This window comes from Peromyscus maniculatus, chromosome 15 (assembly GCF_049852395.1).
Source record: "Peromyscus maniculatus bairdii isolate BWxNUB_F1_BW_parent chromosome 15, HU_Pman_BW_mat_3.1, whole genome shotgun sequence".
Taxonomy (NCBI): Eukaryota; Metazoa; Chordata; class Mammalia; order Rodentia; family Cricetidae; genus Peromyscus; species Peromyscus maniculatus.
The window spans coordinates 30,794,477-30,816,684 of NC_134866.1; the positions used below are offsets into that span (position 1 = coordinate 30,794,477).

Genomic DNA, 22,208 nt, shown 5'->3' on the forward strand with positions numbered 1-22,208 from the left:
CGAAAGCCATAACTTCAATCCCTCCTTCAGTACCTTTGTGTCAACATTTTTAGACAAGTTGAAACAGTTACTTAACAATCATGGATACTGTTTTCAATGCTTACCCTAAATATGTTTGTATAAATGTGGGCACTGATATGTATTATTGAAATACACTAATGGGGCTGGAAGATGGCTCAGAAGTTAAAAGCCATGACTGCCCTTCCAGAGGACCCAGGTTCAATTCCCAGCACCCACATGGCAGCTCACAACTGTGTAACTCCAGTTCCAGGGGATTCAACACCCTCACACAGACATACATGCACACAATAACCAATGCACATAAAATAAAAGCAAATAAATCATTAGAAGAAAAAGAAGTACGCTATTACCTTTTAATACATTTATAAAAACACAAATAGTAAATAGTGGGGCTGGACAGATGGATTAGTAGTTAAGAGTGCTTTCTGATCTTCCAGGGGACCCAAGTTCAGTTCCCACCACCCATACTGGGCAGCTTAGCTTGTACTACTGGGAGCCCTTAGAAGTCATATGTCCTTTTCCGCCTGGACTAACACTGGACTTCCCCTTAAGTAGACACTGAATATGTCTTGAAAACAAGGAGAAGGGGTATTTTTAGCATGTCGTGAGGTGTCCTATGGGACAAGGTAGAGGGAGGTGGGGTACAAGAATAAGGAGAACTCCACAAAGAATAATTTTTTCAACTTCATTAAATGAGATTAAATAAAACAGCAGACATGTGGTATGAGAACTTTGGCCTTTAGAACCCAATGTTTGCCTGAAATACAAATTGAAGATAGATTGGCAAGTACTTGTGTTAAATACAAATGTTACATAAAAGACATCCAAAAGACTCCATAACACGCATATAAAATAATAACTCAGTGGCAGCCTATGTATGTGACTCAACACAGTGCTTAGACTTGGGTAAATTTACACTATCCTGATGGAAATTTTTTTAAAATATATTTTATTTTACAATACCATTCAGTTCTACATATCAGCCATGGGTTCCCCTATTCTCCCCCCTCCCACGCCCTCCCCTTACCCCCAGTCTACCCCCCATTCCCACCTCCTCCAGGACAAGTCCTCCCCCGAGGACTGCGATCAACCTGGTAGACTCAGTCCAGGCAGGTCCAGTCCCTTCCTCCCAGACTGAGCCAAGTGTCCCTGCATAAGCTCCAGGTTTCAAACAGCCAACTCATGCAATGAGCACAGGACTTGGTCCCACTGCCTAGTTGCCTCCCAAACTGATCAAGCCAATCAACTGTCTCACCTATTCAGAGGGCCTGATCCAGCTGGGGGCCCCTAAACCTTTGGTTCATAGTTCATGTGTTTCCATTCATTTGGCTATTTTTTTTCAATAATTGAGTAAAACTGAAATTTATTATAAGCCACAGTCGTCCTAGGGACCTCCATGCTATATATATAGCCTCTATGGTTCTATGGGTTGTGGTCTGATTGTTCTTTATTTTATATTTAGAATCCACCTATGAGTGAGTACATACCATGACTGTCTTTCTGGGTTTGGGTTACCTCACTCAGGATGTTTTTTTCTAGTTCCATCCATTTGCCTGCAAATTTCATGCTTTCATTGTTTTTCTCTGCTGAGTAGTACTCCATTGTGTATATGTACGGAAATTTATACTCATACTCCCATACACAAACACACACTACTCACGCCAATAGGTTCCCCCAACTTATAATAACTTATAATAACTGAGGGAAGAAATTAAGCTTTTAGGAAACTGGTGTCACTTGGCCCCATGAAATCAATCTGGAGTAGAACATGGGTGATCACATGTTCACTGACAAATTCTCACAGTTGGTACTTCTGGGAGGGATGAAGGGAAGCAGGTGTAGAAGGAAATGAGGTTCCCATTGTCTTCCGCTGGAGAATCCCTCCAACTGACTTCCTGAAAATTTTCTGTTTGCCTTCCCCAGGAATGGCGGCCCTAGATAGTAAGGCATCAGGGAAGATGGGCATGCGAGCTGTAGTCTATTACATGACTACCACCATCATTGCTGTGGTGATTGGCATAATCATTGTCATCATCATCCATCCTGGAAAGGGCACAAAGGAAAACATGTACAGAGAAGGTAAAATTGTACAAGTGACTGCTGCAGATGCCTTCCTGGATTTAATCAGGTATGTCCTTGTAACCCGTCCCTAGGGTACACACTTCTGACCACACACTTCTTATTTTGGGAAGCCAACTAAACTCTCAAAGAGGTTATCTGACAGGACCAGCCCTGTCAGACTTGAAATGGAAGTCACATCTCTCCCTCCTGCTAACGGAAGTTGATATTGAGGCTCTATCTTCTGATCTCATGCAGAAGAGGTGAGATGAAAAAGAAGGAGATGATCTGGAGAGGCCTGCTGTGGGATTCAAAAATCTCATCTCTGAGTTGTCTCCACTGTGCAGTTCACCCTGGACTAACTGGATAATTCTTGATGTTCTTTCCCCAAGTCTTGCTCTGTAAGATAGTTTTTAGCAAAGTATGGCCTGGTCCTTAGATTCCCTGGTCTGTATCGTCTAGGGCAAGCGACAGCATGGTTCAGCAGGGACTTTAGTGTTCATCTGACCATTTCTGACTAATGTTCCTTCTTTTATACTATTTGCAAAGAAAGGATTTGGCAGATGGGTAATAAAAAGTCCAAGGATGCTCTTCAGTAGTGTAGTATAAACAAACAAGATGCTGATTACAACTGAGTCTTACCCAACACTTGAAGTGGAGTTGGTGATCATCAGAGCAAGACAAAGTTTGAGCCTGACATTTTCTTCCTTTCTCTCCACACACCTGCCCTTGGATCAGTCAGATCTTAACAACAAGCACTCTCTATATTCAAAAGGAACTCTGAAAGTCAGCATGGCCATGCAATGTTGTTGTTTGTTTTTGCTCTTTTAGGGGGCCTGCCACGCATCTCCCAAATAAATCACACATGGAGGCTTATTCTTAATTATAAACGCCCAGCCTTAGCTTGGCTTGTTTCTAGCCAGCTTTCCTTAAATGATCCCGTCAATCTTTTGCCTCTGGACTTTTACCTTTCTCTATTCCTGTACACCTTTCTTTCTTACCCTGTTGCTGGTTGTGTAGCTGGGTGGCTGAGTAGCTGGCCCCTGAAGTCCTCCTCCTTCCTTTCTTGTTCCTTCTCCTTCCCTCTTCCCAGATTTCTCCTTCTATTAATCTCTCTGCCTGTCAGCCCTGCCTATCCTTTCTCCTGCCTTGCCATTGGCTGTTCAGCTCTTTATTAGACCATCAGGTGTTTTAGACAGGCAAAGGAACATGGCTTCACAGAGTTAAACAAATGCAACATAAACAAAAGTAACATATTATTAACATATTATTCTACAATAGTACAAACTATAATCTCCGCCCTGGGTGACTGTAACAGGAGAATCATGAATTTAAAGCCTGCCTCACCTGGGCTACATAGCAAGACCCTGTCTCTGAACAGATTCAGGGAGGCCCTAAGGTATAATGAGACAAATAGGAAGCTGAACAGGTCAAGGGACTGATGGCATTTGATATACTTTTTTTTCTCTTATTACCCTGGAAGCTGTCAGCAAATGCCACTAAACAAAGCCAAAAAGAGTCAGAAAACAAGCAAATCTATATGCTGTGTTCCCTACGGGTTAGATCCTAGCGCTCTGCACAGAATGCTGGAGGGATCTAGCAGGGCAAATGGAGGATGCCTCTAGATTCCTGCCTGCTTTGCATTCTCTAACTCTGTGGCCCTAGTCTTTCCCATCAAAACTTAACCTTTTCTTCCTCTTTACATCTTACCTGCAAAAACCCAAATTTGCCTATGCTCAATAGCCACTCCCAAGGGTTCCCAATGGTTGGTCTGAAAGAAGCTTCTTCAAGGGACTGATTTCAAATGCCATTTCAAGAGTGAGTCAAGAGACATTTGGAGAAGAGGGTCTCCTTTGTGGCACCTCTCCATTCCCGCCAGGGACAACCTCATGTCCTCCACCTGTTAGCCTCACCCAACCACAATGAGACCTTTTCTTGAAAGTCTTTTCATCGAGTACATCCCAATGCTCTACCTGCCTTGTATTCCCTGCCCAGTGAGAGCAATAACAAAGATACCCATCCATGGGGGGAGTTGGAGAGAGGATAGGGAAGGCAAATGATATAATTATATAATAATTTCAAAAAATTAAGAAGTATTATAAAAAGATCCCTGCAAATTAGTAACTGATAACTGTTTTTATTAAGTTCGTGGAACTAATTACAACTTTTACTATGTTTCCAGGAACAAGTGGTTAGTTTGGGTTAGAAATATTATGTTGTCTTTTTTTTGTCATTTTTGCCTTTGAAAATTGAGATCTTGTTATCCCAGGCCTATATCTGTTGGCCCCTCAGAGCATCATAAGTTTCTGTCCTTGGCCCCAGTAAAAAGTGTGTGGCTCTCCTGCCCCTTCCTTAGCTTGGACATTTATCTTAGAAGTTCTTTAAATGTACACTTGTGTCATAGAAAAAAACCCACAGAGCAAAGATTGGAAGGAAAAGAAAACTGGAGGGTCCAGATAGCAACAAGAAAGAGTCAAACAATTATAGCCTTAAAGTATGAGTTTGACAGCACACAGTCTCTAGAATCTCCAGTTCAAGAGTCCTGTCTCCTCCCAGTCTCCCATTGTAGAGTCCCAATGGTGGTTTAATCCACGCTCCTCCTTTGTAGATGAATCAACAGAGACACAAGTGGTTGCCGTTGACTTGGCCAGTGTCATATTCCTGAGCAAGACTGTTTCTCCTCCTCAAATCATCACTCTGATACAATCTCTGAGGAAGTGACAAACCTTGCCACAGAGGCCTCAAGTTCAAATATTGGGTCAAGCTCTCCACTGACTCCCAAAGAGCCTCGGACTCTCTGGGATGCTGTCTCTATCTCCCTGAAAGCCTGCAGAGAAAAATAGTCCATGGTGCAACTAATCATGTCTTTCGAATCATATCTTTCGATCCCTAGATTCATAGCACCACCACAACATAACCTCTTTTGGATATGTACAGAGTCAGCCACTCTGCTGATGGAGAAATCATCTCTGTTTCTTCCAAGGAGGGAGGTTTTAATAATCTAATGGCTGAATGAAAAAATCCCATGGGCTGAAAGGAGGATATTTGGGTTGAATTTGGGACTTCCCTGAAAAACATGAATTGCATGGGCCATACCTAGGAACAACCATGTATCCAGTTTCAAGTCACAATGTCTGTTTTTCCATTTGCTGCTTGATTCATTACCTTAGACACAGTGGTGCAGTATTTAAGAAACAAAGTTCCTATTGGGGAAGTTTTGCAAATGACTGCTGCTTTCTTTGCAGGAACATGTTCCCTCCCAATCTGGTGGAAGCCTGCTTTAAACAGGTAAACGCTCTCCAGCTACCAAGTCACCTTTTAAATTCTTCTTTGGGGACTGGAAAGATGGCTCAGTGTTTATGAGTACTGACTGCTCTTCCAGAGGACCCAAGTTCTGATTCCAGCATCTATGTCCAGTGACTCACAACCCGAGTAACTTCAGCTCCAGTAGATCCAACACCCCTAACCTCTCCAGGCACCTAAATTCACATGCACATACCTACTCTCTCTCTCTCTCTCTCTCTCTCTCTCTCTCTCTCTCTCTCTCTCTCTCTCTCTCTCTCTCTCTCTCACACACACACACACACACACACACACACACACACACACACACATGTTTAAAAATAATAAAACATAAATACCTCTTGGACATATCAAGCCAGTAGGGCCCTCTTCTCTTGCCTTTTCCTTCTCTGCAGTAAGAAATACTTCTGGCCAACTATACGGAAAGCACCAGGATTACGTGGGACACTTAGGTGACCATGGTCCTTTACTTGTGTTAAAGGTGTCCTAGTTGCCAGGCACACTCATATCACACACAAACAGCACACTTAGTCTATGTTATTTTTAAGAGGACTAATTAGGAGGCCCTCTCCTCTCTTTCTTCCTCTCCTTGGGTTCCCATGCAAAAACTCACCAAAGCAAGCAAATTCAAATATTAATAAATGTACTAACAACTTGCTTTAAAGTTAGACAGACTATTCTGGTTTCTGGGCTTGGTTTAAAAATCACCGGCCTACTTATTAAAAGTCTATGCAGGGTCCTAGGGATTCTAGAGAAGAACCATATTGGAAAGGAATGGCATCATCATTGACGAAATGCCTGCTGCGTGCCAAGCACCAATGTTCTATTTAGTCCTCCCATGACCATGGTGAGTAGCACGGTCTTCACTCAGGAGGCTGCTCATTTATGAGAATAGGGGATTACGTAACAAGCACAGGTTCTCACAAGTAGTAAATGGCAAACCCAGAATTCAGATCCGTGACTTCCATCCTCTTCCTACTGCTCCATGTTGCTTCCTAGAAAGCAACCCAGAGACTCTACCTGGAGGTCATGGTGAGGTCCATCCCTTTCCGCCCCTTATCTTAGCAGTTCTTGGCTCTCCACGTGATGGGTACAAACATCTTCTAGTATTGGGAAATATAGTTCTTCCTAACCTCGCTTGATTAAAAAAGCTCTGTTGCCCAAGCTGTGAAAGGGGAAATATACTGTAGATTAAACGCTACTTCCCAAACACTCTTCTCTGTGGTTCAACTCACCCAACCTTTCTGCTTGGGACACACAAAATAAAACCAAACCCTGACCTCATGGAGAACTGGGTTTTACACATGAGAGACACCATCTTTCCCCTCCCTTAGACTATTTGTAAAAAGCTAATGCACAGCAGATTACAAGATCAAAACACACTCCCTTCTAAGCCAATAGAGTGCAGGAGGATCACAAGCCGAAGGCTAGCCTGGGCTACAGAGTAAGTTCAAGTCTACCCTGGGTGATTTAATGAGGCATTGTCTCAAAACATAAAGCAAAGGGCAGGCAAGATGGCTTAACTGGTAAAGGCATTTGTCACCGAGCCTGATACCTTGAAGTCAGTCCCTGGGACCCACGTGTTGGAAGGAGAAATGACCCTCCCAAATTGCTCTCTGACCTCCACACGTGCACCACGGCATGTGCCCCTACCCCCCATTAGATAAATAAATGCAACAAAATTTTAATTTTATACGTGTGTGTGTGTGTGTGTGTGTGTGTGTGTGTGTGTGTGTGTGACAAAAAAGAGGGATGTGGACGCAGGCTAGGTGTAGAGTGCTTAGAGAGCACATTCGAGACCCCGAGTTTAGTTCCCAGGACCCCAAAAGTAAAAAAAATGCTCAGGCAGCCAAAAATCTAACTTCCTTTATTCAAGAACTACAGTAACAATAAAGAATAAATCCCTTTCAATCCAACCAACCAACCCAGCATCGTGAGTCTGTCTGTTCATGAGCTGGCAATGGAGGACATCAAAAACGCTGATCTCTAGATCTGCTAGACGGGAAAAGTGCTGACCTTCACAGGCTTGTGTTTAGTTTGGGTGCATTTGCAGGACTGTGAGGGGGAAGCAAATGTGTTGCCCTAAGATCTATTTGGCTTAGACTAGAATGCAAATAAGGTTTCTATGTCTAAAGGTGAAGAGTAGGAGGCTTAAGACCGGATGACCAGGCCTGAAAATGTACCCTGGAGAATCCACAGAATCCACAAATACCCCAGTGAAGAGACTGAGAGTTGACTGTAATAGAATTTTATGTGTTTTTAAAGTGACCAGCAATCCACCATATTGACAGCTGACCATGCCCTTGTTTGGAGATGGTAGCTTTCCAATAGACCAGGAAGTCTCCTGCTCATTCTTGGTACAAAAATAGCCAAGTACTTCATGTGTGGCCATGCCTTCCTCCCTAGATTCTAAACCCAGTCAACGATCACACACTGGTACTCACTGTTGCTTTAGGACCAATGCTATCAAGGCCAGGGCAGGGATTTCACTTTTCTGGAGGTCACCGAGGGATAGGCTTAACTGTGGCCACAGCAATGTTCTCAGCACTTGCTGACTGGCTTATCTACACAGGAGCTGGGGGGGGGGAGGGCAAGACCTGGCTTAGGAGAGAAGTGACATGGTCTTGGAGCAAGAAGATTGTCATCACCACTGACTAAGCAGGGAGCTATTAAGAATAGGAATTGATGGCCAGGTGATGTGGTGCGCACCTTTAATCCCAGCACTCAGGAGGCAGAGGCAGGCAGATCTCTGAGTTTGAGGCCAGCCTGGTCTACAGAGCTAGTTCCAGGACAGGCTGCAAGCTACACAGAGAAACCCTGTCTTGAAAAACAAAACAAACCAAACAAAAAAACAACAAAGAATAGGAATTTATAAAATCAGGAATGACTCGAAGATCAGTTGTTTGAGGATTTTTTCCTCCTGTCCTCTGAAGTTTCTAACCAAGTCTAATGCTGAAGGGAATTGTCACTGAATATCATTAGTCCACGTTAATGTTGTACTTTACATTTTACACAATGCTGTCCCTTGTGGTGTTTAACATGGCCATTGCCGCAACCCTGTGAGGTAAAATCAGTGGCTATCCCGTTTCACAGCTGTAGGATATGAAATGAAGGATGGTAAGTTATTTGTGCATGGTCTCCATAGAAGACAAAAGGACTTAGGAATATTTGAATTTGTGGCTGTTTGAAAAATCTCACTCGAGTCATTTCACAAAGACTTCAGAAGAAAGCAAAGGTGTGTGTGTGCTGAGTCTGATGTCTTTAGCCAGAGATTTCCTCCTTATCGTAATTTGTCGTGTGTTTGGGTGTATATGTGTGCATTGTGATTCATATGTATTTCAGTGTGTATGTGTCTGTGTTGAGAAATAGGGATTTGCCACAATTTAGATAGATAATACATGGGTAGGTGTATAGATACTGTCTATAACACTGTCCTTTGAATATAAAATAACATGTATCATGATAGGAAACTTGGACAGCAAGGAAGTGTAAAAAGAAAAATAAAAATCACTTGGTTCTTGTTGTGCTTCTTATTTTTAAGTTTAAAACCAGCTATGAGAAGAGAAGCTTTAAAGTGCCCATCCAGGCCAACGAGACAGTCCTGGGCGCCGTGATCAACAATGTGTCAGAGGCCATGGAGACACTGACCCGGATCCGGGAGGAGATGGTACCCGTTCCTGGATCTGTGAATGGGGTCAATGCCCTGGGCCTAGTTGTCTTCTCCATGTGCTTTGGGTTTGTGATTGGAAACATGAAGGAGCAGGGCCAAGCGCTGAGAGATTTCTTTGATTCTCTTAACGAAGCCATCATGAGATTGGTAGCGGTGATCATGTGGTACGTATTTCTATGTGCTTCCTAGCTGTGTATACGACCCCTCTTGCAATGGGTGTGTGCTGTTTTGAGAAGGATGCCAACGAGCCGGACAGATGGTTGCAGTGATCTTTTCCTGGAAACCACAAGAAAGTTAGTGTGTTTCTGGCACTGCAGAGGCCCTGAACCTAAATGTACTTCCTTGTTTTGGAAAGGTTCGACTTCCTCACCCTCCACCCCCTCCACATGTGCTTAGTTATTCATTCACACAGTTATTGAGTTTCTACTCCATGATAAGAATAGAGGGCCCAGCATACTAGCCGCAGCAACAGAGAGAGCAGACGAGGGCACACTGGGTCTCACACACTTTTAAGGAAGACAAACAATGAGCAAGCAAATAAATATCATATTCCTGAGTCATAGTGTGGTGGAAAAAAAAAAAAGTAAAAGGGAGGAGAAGCTGTGTCGTTTGCTTTAGGTGGTACAGAAGGCTTGGGGTGAGATTTTTGCTCAAATCAGAATGACTAGGCACATCCAGTTGTACAAAAAGAGCATTCTCAGGAGGAGAAAAAAGCAAACATAGCCCCTGGATCATTGGAAGAGGGGGTGGGGGTGGGGAAATGAGTTTTCCCTTCTAGCTGAACCCTAAAAAAGAAGTCTATGTCGCAGAGCTGTAGCGGCCTGCAAGAGGATTCACAGGAAGTATTATGGACTGCTCAGCCACAACTTACAACAGAACTTCCTTTAATAAAATTCAGAGCAGGGGACAAAAGAAAAACTAAACCCACAGGGGAGAGCATTGACTTTGGAAAGTAAACTGTCCCCAGCACGGAGAGAGCCCCTTGCTTGGCGTAGGCCTTATGTGGGAGTTGCTTTTCTTTCATCCTTTATTTTTAATATCTAGGGTCCTTCTTGGCACCTGGGGCAGGAAGGCATCAATCGCTGAGAAGAGCATTCACTCACCAACATGATTAAAACTATCCTTTGTCTCTAACGCCCCGGAAGCCCATAGAAATCCACTTTTTAGGAGTTTGCACAAGACGAATATGAACTTGGCACAAAGACAGGTCAGAATGTGGTCCCCACAGGAGCCTTCAATTGGAAGGCCGCTTTGAAACCCTGGCCTGGCTGAAAGTGGACATTTATCTTCAGATTATTAAAATGCCTCCACCTTTCACCCCTTCCATGAAAGGAGCCCATTCAAGGCCACTGAATGAACCTCACATGTAGCTTTTCTAGCTGTACATTCGCCTACACACTCAACATTGAATTATTACATTTCTGAGAACAGGTACTTCTGTGATTTCCTGGCCTGCATTTTTTAAGGACCTTTGAAAGGAGCGTTGTATTGCTTGAGCTGCAGCAAGCCCTCCGCAGTTCCCAGCAGACCCTTCTCCTTAAGGGCGATTGGCTTCTGCGTTTGGCAGTGTGGTTCGTTTGAGCTTAGTGCACCCATCATGCAAAGGGAGTTGAAAGTCACCCCTTTGAGCAAGTAGGGTTAGTCCAGTATGTGTGAGTCATTATAGGGTCATCTGCCCGTTCTTGCAGGCGCTGTGAGTAACAGCCTGTGGATAATTACTTAATGCAAATGCCTGTAACCCAACTGCAGCCGTCCATCCACACACTTTATTAATTTTAATAGCTCTGGGTTTATTTTATGGTCTTCTATTTATGGTAAGTGGTACTAGTATTTAGTTTGCATAGTAACATAAAATTTCCTGTGAAAGGAAATTTACTTAAGTATAAAAGGTGACTTGAAGAAAATCACCAAGTAATATTTTAAGTGGAGCATACCCTATGGGAGAAAGCAATAAAGCGACCCTACAGCCGGGTTTCTCAACCTTCCTAAAGCTGCAGCCCTTTAACACAGTTCCTCATGTTGTGGTGACCACCCCCCAACCATAAAATTATTTTTGTTGATACTTCATAACCGTAATGCAAATGTCAGTGTTTTCTGATGGTCACAGGAAACCTCTGTGAAAGAGTTATTTGACGCCCCCCCCAAGGGGTCGTGACCCACAGATTGAGAAACACCGTTCTGGACTAAGAAAGCTGACCACGTGATGGCATAGCCTAGCAGGGCATAGCGTGCCTCCTGCTTTAGCTCGGGGAAGCAGGCTGTGGTGTGGAAAACGTTCTGGAAAGGGTGTTCCAGGTGCCTAGCAGGAGTCAAGAGGGAAGGGCCCAAGCAGGGCCCCAGTTGCATCTAGGAAAATGGAGATGAGAGCTAAAAATTCTTCTCCTTCCTAAGGTGGAGAGAGGGTGGGATGTCCTAGAGCAATTCAGAATAACTTAGAAATATCTGGGGGACTGTGTATTTTAAGCAGAAAAGAATGACATCTGTAGTTTCTACAGGACTTTGGAAATGCCGTCTTTCCTTCTTTATTCCCCCCACCCACCCACTTGGTAATTTACGTGCAATAACTTATAGGGATCAAACTTCTAATTGAGTGTGTGCTGCTTTCCAATAGGTATGCACCTCTGGGCATCCTCTTCTTGATCGCAGGGAAAATCGTTGAGATGGAAGACATGGGTGTGATTGGGGGGCAGCTCGCCATGTACACAGTGACAGTCATTGTCGGCCTCCTCATTCATGCGGTCATTGTCCTGCCCCTCCTCTACTTCCTGGTAACCCGAAAGAACCCCTGGGTTTTCATTGGAGGTTTGCTGCAAGCCCTCATCACAGCTCTGGGGACCTCCTCAAGGTATGTGCACATATAGGGCTTACTCCCCTAAGAAAGTGTGTCTAAGCCTTTACCTTGGACCTGAGCCTCTTGGGTTGGGGATAAGTAGAGGCATTTCATTTCATTCAGGGTTTTAAATTTCGGGAATATTGAATTGGCTCTTTTCAACTCTGACACTAATCATACCTCCTTGGGATCCAGGGAACAGCTAATCTGTAAATCATTTGGGGGGTGAGGAGAGGGGGGAGGAGGGGAAGGAAGACCCTTTTCCTAGCCACTGGCTTTCTGTCTTCCATTGATGTCTGCCTGAGAGAAAAGGGAGAAAATGATGTGGTCCAGGCATCCATCCGGGGTATGGGAATAATCACAAGTAATTCCTCAGAGGAATCCAGGCCCAGAAGAGTGGCCACGTGACCCTGTGAGGCCACCACACCACTCAAAACCCCCTATGCAGACACCTGCTGACTTAGTCAGGACATGAGAGAGGAAGGAACTGTCTGTGCCAAAGACCAAAGACAAAACACGGAACTCTTGGGGGCCCTCAGCTGACATGCCCTGTTTTGCTGTCCTCAGTTCTGCCACCCTTCCCATCACTTTCAAGTGCCTAGAAGAGAACAACGGCGTGGACAAACGCATCACCAGATTCGTGCTCCCCGTGGGCGCCACCATTAACATGGACGGGACCGCCCTCTATGAGGCTTTGGCGGCCATTTTCATCGCTCAAGTTAACAACTTTGACCTGAACTTCGGACAGATTATTACCATAAGGTACAAGGGAAGATTTCTCTACTCAACGTTTCCTTCAGAATGGTTTTAACCGATGAGTAAATGTGCGAAGTTGGGCGAAGAACTTGATGGGAAGGGGCTCCCACATAAACAGGAGGTTGGAGTGGGAGGGGGCAGTTTGGGGTTTATATATTTTTCAGCTTTTTTAACTTCAGGCATGAATATTCATTCAAATAATGCAGAAGTGTATGACATGGAAAGTATAACTTACCTGTTACCATATTCAGTCTTTCTGTTAGGTAACCACTGCCCATGACTGATTTCCAAAGACCTTTTCCAGTGCAAGGACATGTACACACTTCTTTTCTAGTAATTACCAGTACCATACATACCATGTACCCCTTTGTGGGGCAGCTGCCCACCAGCCCCACAGTTCCCCAGAGTTTCCTTGAGTGAGAGCAGCAGGAAATATTAGACAGAAGGATTTAGAGTTTGGAAATAAACAGATAGAAAATAAAGGATAGCCTTGAGAGGGCCTGGAACCTATTCCAATGGGCCTTGACTCTCTCTGCCCTAGGGTATTTATAGAGATGCCAAGGGGTGGCGCAAAAGACCTCCTCCCCCAGCACAGCCAAGTGCAGACCATCTCAGACACCTGCACTCAGGCCCGTGGTCCAATCATCCTCTCTACGTGGACCTGCTGGGTAAAGCCACTAGGCACCTGAAAATCCCACAGCCCTTGATTGGTTTGTTTATCAATACAGAATTTATAGTTATACCTATAGCTCATTTTTAATATCTACAAAATATATAGTATAGAAAATTCTGTTTTAGAAACATTAAGTTATACTCCAAATTTGAAAACAATAAACTATATCTATAGGTAATATTGGAAAATGAAAATACCCTTGAAAACCAGGTTAGTTTATTCTCTTGCGTTAGTTTTTGGACAGAATAAGATAAATGACAGACCATGCAAGGAAGGCAGAGAACTCAGTTTTATGGAGAACCATTTAACCAGCACTTAAGGTGTCCAGTGAAACGCAATTTTCCTTTTTGTGCTTTTCTCAAATCTCGTAGTTTCCTTCTGCGGCGGCGGCTGTCGTTCCTGGCAGTTTCCCTCGTACCTGCCAAAGACGGCCCCTGCGTAGGTGCGGATTTAATCCTCTGTCCTTTCTCACTACCCGAGCAAATGCAAGGAGCCGGAAGGACCAAGTGCAGGAGGCTCTAAGACTCCAAGTTCAGAGCAGCTGCGCCCTTCACTGCTGTGGGCTTGAATCTAGCTATTTCAGAATTTAACAATATTAGAAATCGAACCTTGGTTCCCACAGTGGCTCCTTAGTGAAGTTTCCCTAGATATGGAAAAGTTGAAACAATATTACAATCTCCTCTACTTAGACCTACATATTAACTTTTGCCATGCCTGTGCTCTCCCTCTCTCGCTCCTTCTCCTCTCTTCTCTTCTTCCCTCTCTACTCCTGCCACGATCATCTCCTAAGAATAAGGACATTCTTCTACGGACCCACAAGAAATAATCTCCAAAGGACTTCCAAAATACCCATCCTATCTTCAGAATTCCCCATATGTCCTTTGCAAATTTTTTTCCTCTCAGATCAAGATCAAATCTCGATTTTATGCCTTAAAGTATTATTTTTGGACCTTTTTGGAAGAGTTTCATCTCCATCACCCACCCCACATTTTTCTTATGTTTATTTAGAAATGTGTTATGCTCTGTATTTGGGTGTATGTTGTTAGGAAGGGGTAATAGCTGCAGTATACACTAGAGTATAATGATGGGGTTAGGCTACTGTGATCAGGGATCATAGGCTGACCAGGCATTGGGATCATAGGCTGACTAGTGATTGGGATCATAGGCTGACCAGCAACTGTGATCATTGGCTGACCAGCAATTGGGATCGTAGGATCACCATGGATCAGGAGCCCCAATCTAACCACACAGGAGGCTGGAGATCAGTGTCTCCATGCCCTATATATAGCCTCTTCTCAGACACACCTTGGCATATTGGCTGAAGAGCCTGAGTTAAGATAAAGCTTCAGCTGTATGTGAGTTAATAATGAAAAAGGTCTCAGTGACCTAAACAAGGTACAAATACATTTCTCTTTAAGGTTTACTCCACACAACCCTCAAGGCTGGGCGGTGTTCCACAATGTAAGGAACAAAGACTGTAGTTCCAAAGCTTCTAGGTAGCCCCTTCAGCCAGGTGGGCCGTAATGGCTTTTCACCACTTAAAATGTTTGCCAGCAGGAAGAGGGGAAGTCCATCTATGTGTCATGAGCCAGAATTTAGGAGGCTGGGAAGTGTTGATTTCATTCTAGGTGGCCATACAAACTAGCCACTCTAGTGCCCCAGCAGGGAAGGAGTATGGGGGAATCATAAGCCATTTAGATCTTGCCAAGGCTTTATTATTCGTGAGGAGACAGTTTCACACTTTCACATCACTCTATCAAATAAGTCTTGGACAATTAACACACATGCAACTGGGTCCATACTGAACACACACACACACATACACACACGAGAGAGAGAGAGAGAGAGAGAGAGAGAGAGAGAGAGAGAGAGAGAGAGAGAGAGAGAGAGAGAGAGCGAGAGAGAGCGCTATAGGATTTTGTTCAGAAATCATTCTGCTTTCGAATTAGTGAATTTAATTCTGTCGCTACAACAATCGTGGAAACTTAGCCTCTTGAGGAAGGCAATTATGAGAAATAAATTGTCACTACAACCCTATGGCACTTTGGAGCTCAGATTCACCTGTGAGTTCCTTGGCAGCGCTGGGGTGAATCCAGGGCCTGGCATGTGCTAGGCAAATGCTCTACCACTGAGTCACCCCCCCACCCCCCCCAGCCCCCCCACCCCCGCTTCCTTTTAGACCTTACAAAATGATTGTAAGAACATAGAAAAGGATATAGCCACCAATTTCTTTACTTAAAAACGGTCACAGTAATCAAGCTCACTTCACAAGGGCCGTGGTGACGATCAAATGAGGCAAACCATACCCGGCCTATCAGCTGACACGTAATAAAAAGTGCACGATCGATTTTAATTAGTATGACTGTGAGCTCGGTGGATGATTCTTATTTATGTATTTCCATTTTTCTAAAGCAGATCCTCCACTCGAGCGTGGGAACATGAGTTTTGCGAGGCGCTCTCCGTTAGGAGGCCTTTGTAAACTTTTCTGTTTGGGTCCTTCTGTCAACAGCATCACAGCCACGGCTGCAAGCATTGGGGCAGCTGGGATCCCTCAGGCGGGCCTGGTCACCATGGTCATCGTGCTGACATCTGTGGGCCTGCCCACGGATGACATCACACTCATCATCGCAGTGGACTGGTTTCTGTGAGTATCGGGGGACTGTGTTCTGACTCACCCCGTAGCTCCCACCCACAAGCCCACCCCCCTTCCCGCACCCCCACAATTCTAGAATATCAAACAGCCTAATGGACCTGCAGAAGAAGAGAGAGAAAGACACACGGGCTGGAAATTAAATCTTCCTCGCGACCTGGTCCCCAGTCCTTATCTCGAGTCCCAGCCTAACATGCCGCGCAAACTCCCTCCTTTCTCAGCCCGTAGGGCCCATCTGGCTGCTCTCCCTCCCACTCCATAAAGCCACTCAGAGTTGGGAAACGCACTGTCTGCAAAGCTGACATCAGTCAGCCAGGCTCTCTCTGGGTTGCACAACACATCCCCTCAGCAGCCGGAGCTACAGACCCCACATGCCAGCTCAGGCCCTTCCTCCCTGTGCTTCCCACAACAGTGGGGGTAATTCAGGGCAGATGTTTGTGTCTGAGACCCACGAGGTGAGGGATAGCCCTGCAGACAGAGCGCTCATATCATCTAGTGGAAGTGATCTGGCACTCCGAGGAAAATCCCAAGGAATGTAGCCTCCACATTCTTAGATTCCCACCATGCAGGGTCTGTCTTCAAGCCTTCTTCTCTCACCCTTCCAGGGATATTCTCTGTCCCTAGTCTCTCAAATTCCCATCTACTGGGAAAAAAATTGTTTAAGGGATGCCCAAAGAGAGTACATAGGAAAACACATTGGATGTTGGAGTCCACGTGGGAAGACTTCCCTAGAGCTAGGAAGAGTCCAACAGTTTGCACCAAGGCCAGGGGACAGAGCATGAGTTCCTGGGTTACCTGGGTCATCACCGCAGGCCCTGTGACAGTATCAGCCTGCCTAACCACCATAGCTTCCACCTCCCTAAAAGTGGAGATACCCGTGTTCTCCGCCTCCTGTTGACGTTAGGGATTACATTCAATGACAGGTAAGAAAGAACTCAGTCCATGGTAGGCCTCTGAGACATCAATTGACACCAGCACTTTGGGGATGTAGCTCGATTGGTAGAGTATTTGCCCAATGTGCACGAGGCTCTGTGTTCATTCTTCAGCACCCCACAAACCGGGAGGGGATGGATGGAGGACTGTGCAAACCTGTCATCTCAGCCACGTGGGGAGTGAAGTCAAAAGGATCAAAAGTTAGAGGCCATCCTCCTAAGCCACACAATGAGTTCAAAGTCAGCCTGGGCTAAATGAAAACTTGTCTCAACAAAAACAAAAGGGACTTTGGTAGAATACGAGCTTCCACTCCCAAGATTTTTTTCAATCTTCATGCGTAAAACTGATTGAAATGGGCGGCATATTAAAGCTATATGGTTTACACCCATTACCATAGTATGAAAACTCACACATGTTTTCGTTTCTTTTAAAAGCTAGAATAATAATTCGTTGTGGGTTGACATAAATAACAATTTTTTTGTGAAAAATAATCACTACTAGACAAAAAGATTAGTGAAAAGAAGGACACTGGGTTACATTTTCTAAGTCCCCTACATGTCCTGCTTAACATCAGATGGCTGCAATGGTCCTGACTGCATGCAGTGTGCTATGAGGTTGTACATCATGTAGTCCATGCAAGATTTACCACAAATTCCTGAGAAAATAAGAGTAAAGGAAGCAAATGAGACCATAGTGTTCCTATGAAATGGTTTGTATCCCAGGACACCTCCCCAAGGAGCCTCTGGACCATGCTTTGAGAACCATTAGTACAACGTCAGGTGAATGGAGGGAAGAGAAAATGTTAAATAGAAACGGAGAAAGGGCCTGGGGAAATGTCTCAGTGGGTATGAGAGCTTGCTGTGTAACATGGGGGTCTGAGTTCCATCCTCAGCACAGTACCCGTTAAAAAGAAGCAGGGCACACTGGCACACACCTATACTTCAGGCATCAGCACTGGAAAGGCAGAGACAGGGGGGCCTTTGGGATTGGCTGGTGAGCCAGTCTAGCTAGGTCAGTGAGCTCTGGGTTCAACAAGAGACCCTATCTCAAAAAGTAAGGTAGAAAATAATTGAAGACCACACTGCTGGTGAGAGCACACACACACACACACACACACACACACACACACACACACACACACACACGGAGTTGCGGGGGGGGGGGGGGGTCAGCCCTTACTGTTCACCTTCTGTTTATAGCCAGACTAATCGCTGAAAACTTATCACCTACTTGTCCTTACAACTTTTGACAGTGACTGTTGTAGGTTTGTGTCAAGTATGAAATCATTCCGTTGGAGGGGTACACACTACAAACAAAGAGTTAAAAGATGCTTCTAAAGCCTCTTGCCGTTAGCCAGTTCACCATAGAAGCTGGGATCTGGTGGGTGTTCATGGGACCCTCTCTTTTCCTCCCTTCCTGCCCCACCCACAGGGACCGCCTCCGAACCACCACCAACGTGCTGGGTGACTCCCTGGGAGCAGGGATAGTTGAGCACTTGTCGAGACATGAACTAAAGAACCGAGATGTTGAAATGGGGAACTCCGTGATTGAGGAGAACGAAATGAAGAAGCCCTATCAGCTGATTGCCCAGGACAATGAACCTGAGAAACCCGTGGCTGACAGTGAAACCAAGATGTAGACCAGCACAGAAGTGCTTTCTCAAGCACCAGGTGTTGGAAAAACTATTCTGCAGTGTGTCCATCTCATTGAGTTCGCTCATGCAGTGAACCCCTTCTCACTTCCTCCCTACTCCGATAGGATTGGAAAAATGTCCAAAAACAAGGGAGGGCTTGGCAGCAGCCAAAATACATAGGTTTCAGACCACATTTGGAATTTTTAAATCGCTTCATATTATTCTTACCAAGTAAGTTATTGGAATCAAACATCGTTTTGATATTACAGATTTAGATGGCAAACAATCCTAAGCGATTGTTTTGTAAGTAAAAGCATTAAACAAATGATAAGTTAAAAAAAAATTTAGAATCAACTTTCAAAATATAAGAACCCTTCAGAACACAATTGAGTTTTAGTCTTAAAACGTAACAACTTGATGAGCAATTATCAGTTACCTTTTGGGTAGCAGAGGTGTTCCCCCATTTCTCCTGACTTCATCAGTACCAGGGCAATGCCCACATGCACAGCCTTGCGGAAGAGCAGAAAGTGTGGTCTTGAGTGAGACTCATCTCATGCCTTGGCCTCAGTATTTTCATCCTGACAATGAGCGATTCCTTTAGACACACTGGGCCTCTCTAGCTGAGATTTTTTGTGACACCAGGAAGACCCTGCCCTGTATAACACAGAGATCTCAAAGAGGACATATAATGGAAATGGAGATTTCTCTTTAAGGGCAGGCTGTGTGTGGCTCACTAGGTCCTGGGTCCAAAATGTTGGTTATATAAGTAGACATGTGGAAGGCCATTCCAGGAGTGGGATTATTTGTGGGGGCCCTTGCCTGTTTTTGTTTGATTTGTTTTGTTTACCAATATTAGAAGCACTCACTTCTTGGGTATTCTCCCCAAACCCAAGGGATGGCTCTAAGAAAGCTTTCCTCAACTGACAATTAGATGTTTAGGAAATAAACAGAAGACTAGCAATTAGCAAGTGTGCTCATGGTCTTACTACAGAACACTAGGGAGCAGAGAAAGAACAGAGCATGGCCCACATTACAGAGGGAGGATTCTTTATAAAGATCAAGAACAGCTGGTCTTCTTTCAGAGGAGTAAAAGGGAGATCGACATCTCGGCCCTTTTTGTTAACCTGAACACTTCAGGTCTTCAGTTTGCAATCAGTCCCCAGAGAAATGACATCTAATGCCACTTCTTTCATACTTCAGAGTCAAACAAATAAGATTTCTGGGGCATATCCATGTACTGAATAGATGTTCTCATCTCTGAAAATGTTTTCTAGTTTTGGGGGAGTTTTTTGTTGTTGTTTTTGTTTTGTTTTACAATTTAAACAGAAAGTACTTAGAATGAAAGAAACAAGATTCTTCTTTGTATAGAAATGGCACTTGGCAAATCGTTCGAAATTCTCATCTAGAATGGAGTTTGCTTTAGTTTTGTTTGTGGCCCTACAAAAAAACGTGGTAGATGAGTCAGCATGAAAATAACGTCAATGAGGACACAAGAAAAGACAGCAGGAATATTCAGTCAAAGATACTCATTGAGAGCCATCAGATAGTACCAGCTGCATTAGTTTCTGACCGAAAATGGTGAATGGACATAATCATGCTAACAAACTGAGTATCTAGAAATGCGTCTCCCAATCTACAATTAGAGCTATTTTATAGAGATCTCGAGCATTCCGTGCATATAAAGGTTAACACTAGGCTATGGTGCAGTAATCATTTAATAACAGCAAACTCTGTTTGGGAAATACACTACAGACGTTAATATACGTGGAAGTTATTTGAAGATACTAGTAGAACAAAACTTAATCATGTCAAATTAATGCTGTTACCCAGTGTGAGGTTTTTTTATTTTTGTTTTTGTTTTTTTGTACTAACCATTTCTTATGAAAACAGATCCTCCAAGGTGATCCCTTTGCCAGTCTGTCAGAGGCTCTGCCTACGCTTGCACCCACTATGGACTGGAAAGCATTACTTTGTAGATGTATTTTCAATAAAGAAAGAAATAGTTTTACATTAACGTATTTGCATGTTGTTATTATTCTTTTTCCCCGTTTATGTAAATGCTGTAGCGAGCACAAGGCATGCCGGAGAAAGATGCGACTCTGGACGGTAAAATCTTAGCAGAACCAGCTCGGGGCGGTTAGCCGAGAGGCAATACATCATGGCATTCTGTAGCTCAACTCCTAGAACGGGAGGCCAAAAAGAGGAAGCGAGGTGGGATGCACGGTGCTGTGACAGCTTGCAATCAGTTGCCCAGGTCGGATTCCGATTTCTCAGATAAAGGGAATCATTTCTGTGCTGGGAACCAGAAAAGCAAGCGCTACCATGGCACTCTTTCAAATAGTGATTTCCTGTCTGGCCTCCAAATTAAGTAGATTTATCTCTGTGGTTACCGCTGCCATTTAGGAAAAGAACAGAGTTAGAACCCAATATCCTGAAATCTCCAGCCTGAAGCAGTATCCTGAAATCTCCAGCCTGAAGTGCTAGCGGTAGATTCTTTCATCTCTCTGGCTACCAGCAGGGGGCAGTCGCCTACAGAAAAATTTCCTGCGTAGAGCCCATGGAGTTTAGGCCATCTTGGGAAGGCTTCAGCGGGATTACAGCGCTTAGAATTATAAAGTTTTGTACATTTTGCATTTTCCTTAATCTTCACTAGTTTCTGTATAGATATTAGGATGGGAGTTTTTACAAATCACCGTATTTGAACGTTTTCCCAAGGCATAGATGATGTTCACTTAGCCGATTTGGGACTAGGAAGGAGATGGCTCACATCTAAAATATCAAAACCTGGTCACCCCGGAGAGAGCGATTATCTGCAAGCCTGCGGGGTATTCCGGACATTGGATTGCGTTCTGGGAGGTGCCACAGCAGACCAAGCCCCTGCTAGAAAGTCCTCGCTCCTTAACCAGTTTGTCTTCGCTCTGCATCCTAAGGTGGAGGCTCTCCCCAGAGCCTGGCCGGTGAGACTGTGGAGGGGACTGAGGAACAGGGCACCTCAGTCCCAGTCTAACCAGAATGAAACGGAAACAGGTCGAGAGCCCCACGTGGGTGGTCATAAATCTGCTCACAAACAGAACTATGAAAAAAAAAATCAGGCTAACCCTTTTCACTGTTTCTAAGTAAATATATTTAGCTTTGGGTTTGTTGTTTTTTTTTTTCCCCCTAACATTTTTAAAAATGTCTGGGTCTTTAGAAGATAGGGCCCATGCCTTCCTTTTCCTGTAGTAAACCTGTCATTCCACACTGGCCAAAGCAACAGGAGTCCTTCCTAAGCGGGGAGGGGGGATCCTAGCTCCGCCTTTTGCATGAGCCTGGAGGGAGCTTGCCGGGGAGGGTTTGCTTCCCCCGGGAGGGGAGGGGAGCTTTGTGGGCAAGACCCCGCTGGGGTCCGGAACACAGGGCCTCTTTCCGGGCGGCCCGCTGGGCACTTGACCCGAAGCTGCTGTCAGTCATCAGGCCTCTGTGTTAGTGGGTTGTGTCTCCTCGGCTCCCACCCGGGTGGTCCCAGATCTGGATCAACAATGCCTAGCTCTGTGTGGCCTCCTCTCCCTCCGGGCCAGGGCAGCCGAGAGGTGTCACGACTGGGGCACATTCTGAATGAATAAGCCCACAAAAAAAAAAAAAAAAAAAAAAAAAAAAAAAGGAACGGAGAGGGAAGGGACTGTGACTGCGAGCCTGCGAGCC

General features: G+C 44.7%; 1 protein-coding gene across 1 annotated transcript in view; it reads left to right on the forward strand.

The window, feature by feature from the left end:
* Slc1a3 (solute carrier family 1 member 3) overlaps nt 1–20,545 on the forward strand; it is an 80,268-nt gene extending 59,723 nt beyond the window's left edge. The window contains exons 4-10 of the mRNA XM_042261452.2: nt 1,945–2,149; nt 5,325–5,367; nt 8,924–9,216; nt 11,664–11,897; nt 12,450–12,644; nt 15,821–15,955; nt 18,326–20,545. Coding sequence (XP_042117386.1) covers nt 1,945–2,149; nt 5,325–5,367; nt 8,924–9,216; nt 11,664–11,897; nt 12,450–12,644; nt 15,821–15,955; nt 18,326–18,533 — 1,313 coding nt within the window. The 3' untranslated portion in view covers nt 18,534–20,545. The remainder of the gene's footprint in view (nt 1–1,944; nt 2,150–5,324; nt 5,368–8,923; nt 9,217–11,663; nt 11,898–12,449; nt 12,645–15,820; nt 15,956–18,325) is intronic.
* Nucleotides 20,546–22,208: the final 1,663 nt, after the last annotated feature.